Source organism: Pipistrellus kuhlii, unplaced genomic scaffold, assembly GCF_014108245.1.
Source record: "Pipistrellus kuhlii isolate mPipKuh1 unplaced genomic scaffold, mPipKuh1.p scaffold_m20_p_16, whole genome shotgun sequence".
NCBI lineage: Eukaryota > Metazoa > Chordata > Mammalia > Chiroptera > Vespertilionidae > Pipistrellus > Pipistrellus kuhlii.
In genome coordinates, this window is record NW_023425471.1 from 11348451 (window position 1) to 11351248 (window position 2798).

A 2798-nucleotide genomic window follows, 5' to 3' on the forward strand; every position below is an offset into this window, starting at 1 on the left:
CCCATAACATTAAAACACCTCAGCATGCCTTAATACTGCTTTTCAAATAACCCAGGCATTTGTCAGCAAAAATGCCACTTAATTCCTGCTCAGGGTTTAGGCAGGTGAAGATTTTCTCCTGAAAAGAGCATTTACAACACAGCAGAGGGAGTCATACTAGATAAGCATCTAGGGGTCACAAAGGATTGATGTGAGATCCTGGGGCACCTCTCATAAGGGGCCTCCTTTTGATGGGTGCATCTTGCATCTGGGAGAAGACATGGAAATGCAGCTGTATGTTGTCAAGGCCCCACCTCCCTCACTCTCCCTGAGTCCTTTCAGGACCTGGACATCCTCCTTCTTCCAGCCCCTCCCACCAAGGCCCACCTCCCTCACAATCCCTGAGTCCTCTCAGGACCTGGACATCCTCCCTCTGACAGCCACTCTCACCAAGGCCCCACCTCCCTCACTCTCCCTGAGTCCTTTCAGGACCTGGACATCCTCCCTCTGACAGCCCCTCCCATCAAGGGCCCCACCTCCCTCATTCTCCCTGAGTCTTCCCAGAACCTGGACATCCTCCATCTGTCAGGTACCTACATCCTCTGGCTACCAGGTACCTACGGACCTCAGTGTAAGATAGGCCTCAAGCACAGACACAGAGGACCATAGCTCTGGCAGTGCCAATCCAGAAAACCGAATGTGCATTGAGGAATGACCCACCCTGATGAGGTGATGAAGGGAAAGTTAAGAGCAGAAATTGAGGATCTGAGGCACTGGTTGGAGGCCAGGTGAGGGGTCTAAATGAGAACTGAGGAACCAAAAATGCAGCACAGAGAAGTCTCATAGTGATGTCAGTTCCGTGTGCCCCCTGCCAGAAGCAGCATCTCAACACAAACTTGTGGCATGGAGATTTGAGTTTAAACTTCAGAGCAAGGGTAGGGAGTAGGGGGCACAGGGCTGGCCAGCAATTAACTTGAGGATCCTTAATGTGAACTGTGAGCATTTCTCAACCAAGAGTCCCATAAAACCCCCTCATGTCCTTGTAGTCACCTAGAGAACAGTGAGGTAGGATTCTGTGGCTCTCATTAAGGCACACTCAAACATCCTCTGCAGGGTCTTAGGGCCAAGACTGGGAAGAAAGAGAACCCCATGGGTCCCTGGGACACTGCCAGCAGAACTAGCAGACATGGCCTGGGATTAAGCCCAGGTGCAATGTCCCAGCTGAGGGTGCACATGCCATCTCACTCTCCCTCCTCCAGGTCCCAGCATCACCTCCTCTCCTATTACAAGGGTGCCCGCTGTCCCTGACCAGCGTCCTTATGCCTCGGGGAAAGAAGAGTAAGCTCCGAAGAGAGAAACGACAACAGGGACAACAGGTCCTGAGTGGGACTGAGAGTCTCAAAGAAGATCAGGTTACACCAATGGAGGTTGATGAGGCCCCCACTTCTCCTCCCAATGATGATACTTCCCCAAGCTCCCCTACATCTGGCCCATCCCAGGATCCTCAAGGAGAGGCAGCCACTAGCTCTCCTGTGGCAGGTGTCTCATGCCAAACATCTGATGCCATTCCCAAGAGCCAAGATGAGAAAAGTGCACATGCCACCCAGGCAGCAATTTCAGCTCTGAGGGCTCGCAAAGATCCTCTAAGCAGGGAGGTGAGCAAGGTGGTGCAGTTCCTGCTGCAGAAGCTGAAAAGGAAAGAGCCCATCACTCATAATGCATTGGTGAAGTTTGTCAACAGGAAGTACAAGAAACACTTCTCTGAGGTCTTCAGGAGAGCCTCTGAGCGCCTGGAGCTGGTCTTTGGCCTTGAGCTCAAGGAAGTCAACCCCAACAACCACACCTATGGCTTTTTCAACAAGCTGGGCCTTCCTATTGAGGGAGACCTGAGCAGTGATGAGGTTTTGCCCAAGACCCCGATTGTGATGGTGATCCTGGGCGTGATCTTCATGAATGGCAATGTCGCCACTGAAGAGGACATCTGGAATTTCCTGAATGTCTTCGGGGTCCACCCTGGGAAGAAGCATGTCATCTATGGAGAGCCCAAGCAATTCCTCACCAAGTATCTGGTCCAGGAAAAGTACCTGGAGTGCCGCCAGGTTCCCGAAAGCAATCCTCCCCGCTTCGTGTTCCTGTGGGGCCAAAGGGCCCACACTGATATCAGCAAGATGAAAGTGCTGGAGGTGCTGGCCAGGATCTTCAACAAGATCCCCACTGCCTTCCCATTCCTGTATGAGGAGGCCTTGAGAGATGATGAAGATAAAGCATGGCTGAGAGCCGCAGCCATGGTTGGCTCTTTTACCAGGCACAGGGGTCCTTGCAAGGCCAAGTTCAGCAGCTCCTGCCACATCTAGGGAGATCTGAGGCAGCCTTTTCACCTTGAGTTTCAGTAGAGCAGTCAACCTTCTGAATAGTAGTGTAGTGGGCTCTGGAGGGAACAAAATGTTTATGCTGTTGGGTTTCTTTTTCTTCAGCAGATGACTAATTTTAGGGTTCTGTGTGTTTTCAAAAGTTGTTCCTTCAAATTAAGGTTTATTTGCTTCAAAATTCAAGTTTATTAATGCCATGGATGTCACATGTATTAAGGCTAAGGTGTGATATTAAGAGTTTTGTTTATTTCCAACTGATTGAAAAGCCTCCAATATGTTCTTTTTCCTACAATGCAAGGCACAGGAATGATATTTTTCTGGGGCAAATGAAAATATTTGAAATATAAAATGGAGAAACACAAGTAAATGATGATTAATTATTAGTGTTCTTTATTCTCCTTGTTCTTTTAGTATAAAATTCAATAGCATATACCTGGATTTGCTTATCTC

At 49.3% G+C, this 2798-nt stretch overlaps 1 protein-coding gene across 1 annotated transcript; it reads left to right on the forward strand.

Annotated features, from left to right (window-relative positions):
- The first annotated feature begins 1298 nt into the window (after positions 1–1298).
- LOC118720166 (melanoma-associated antigen B4-like) lies at positions 1299–2333 on the forward strand. Its single transcript, XM_036440088.1, has one exon. The coding sequence runs from the start codon at positions 1299–1301 to the stop codon at positions 2331–2333; it is 1035 nt and encodes a 344-aa protein (XP_036295981.1).
- The last annotated feature ends 465 nt before the right edge of the window (positions 2334–2798 follow it).

Bases quoted from the DNA above. Each gene is read 5' to 3' on its own strand.
- LOC118720166 (XM_036440088.1), top strand. From the start codon at position 1,299: ATGCCTCGGGGAAAGAAGAGTAAGCTCCGAAGAGAGAAACGACAACAG.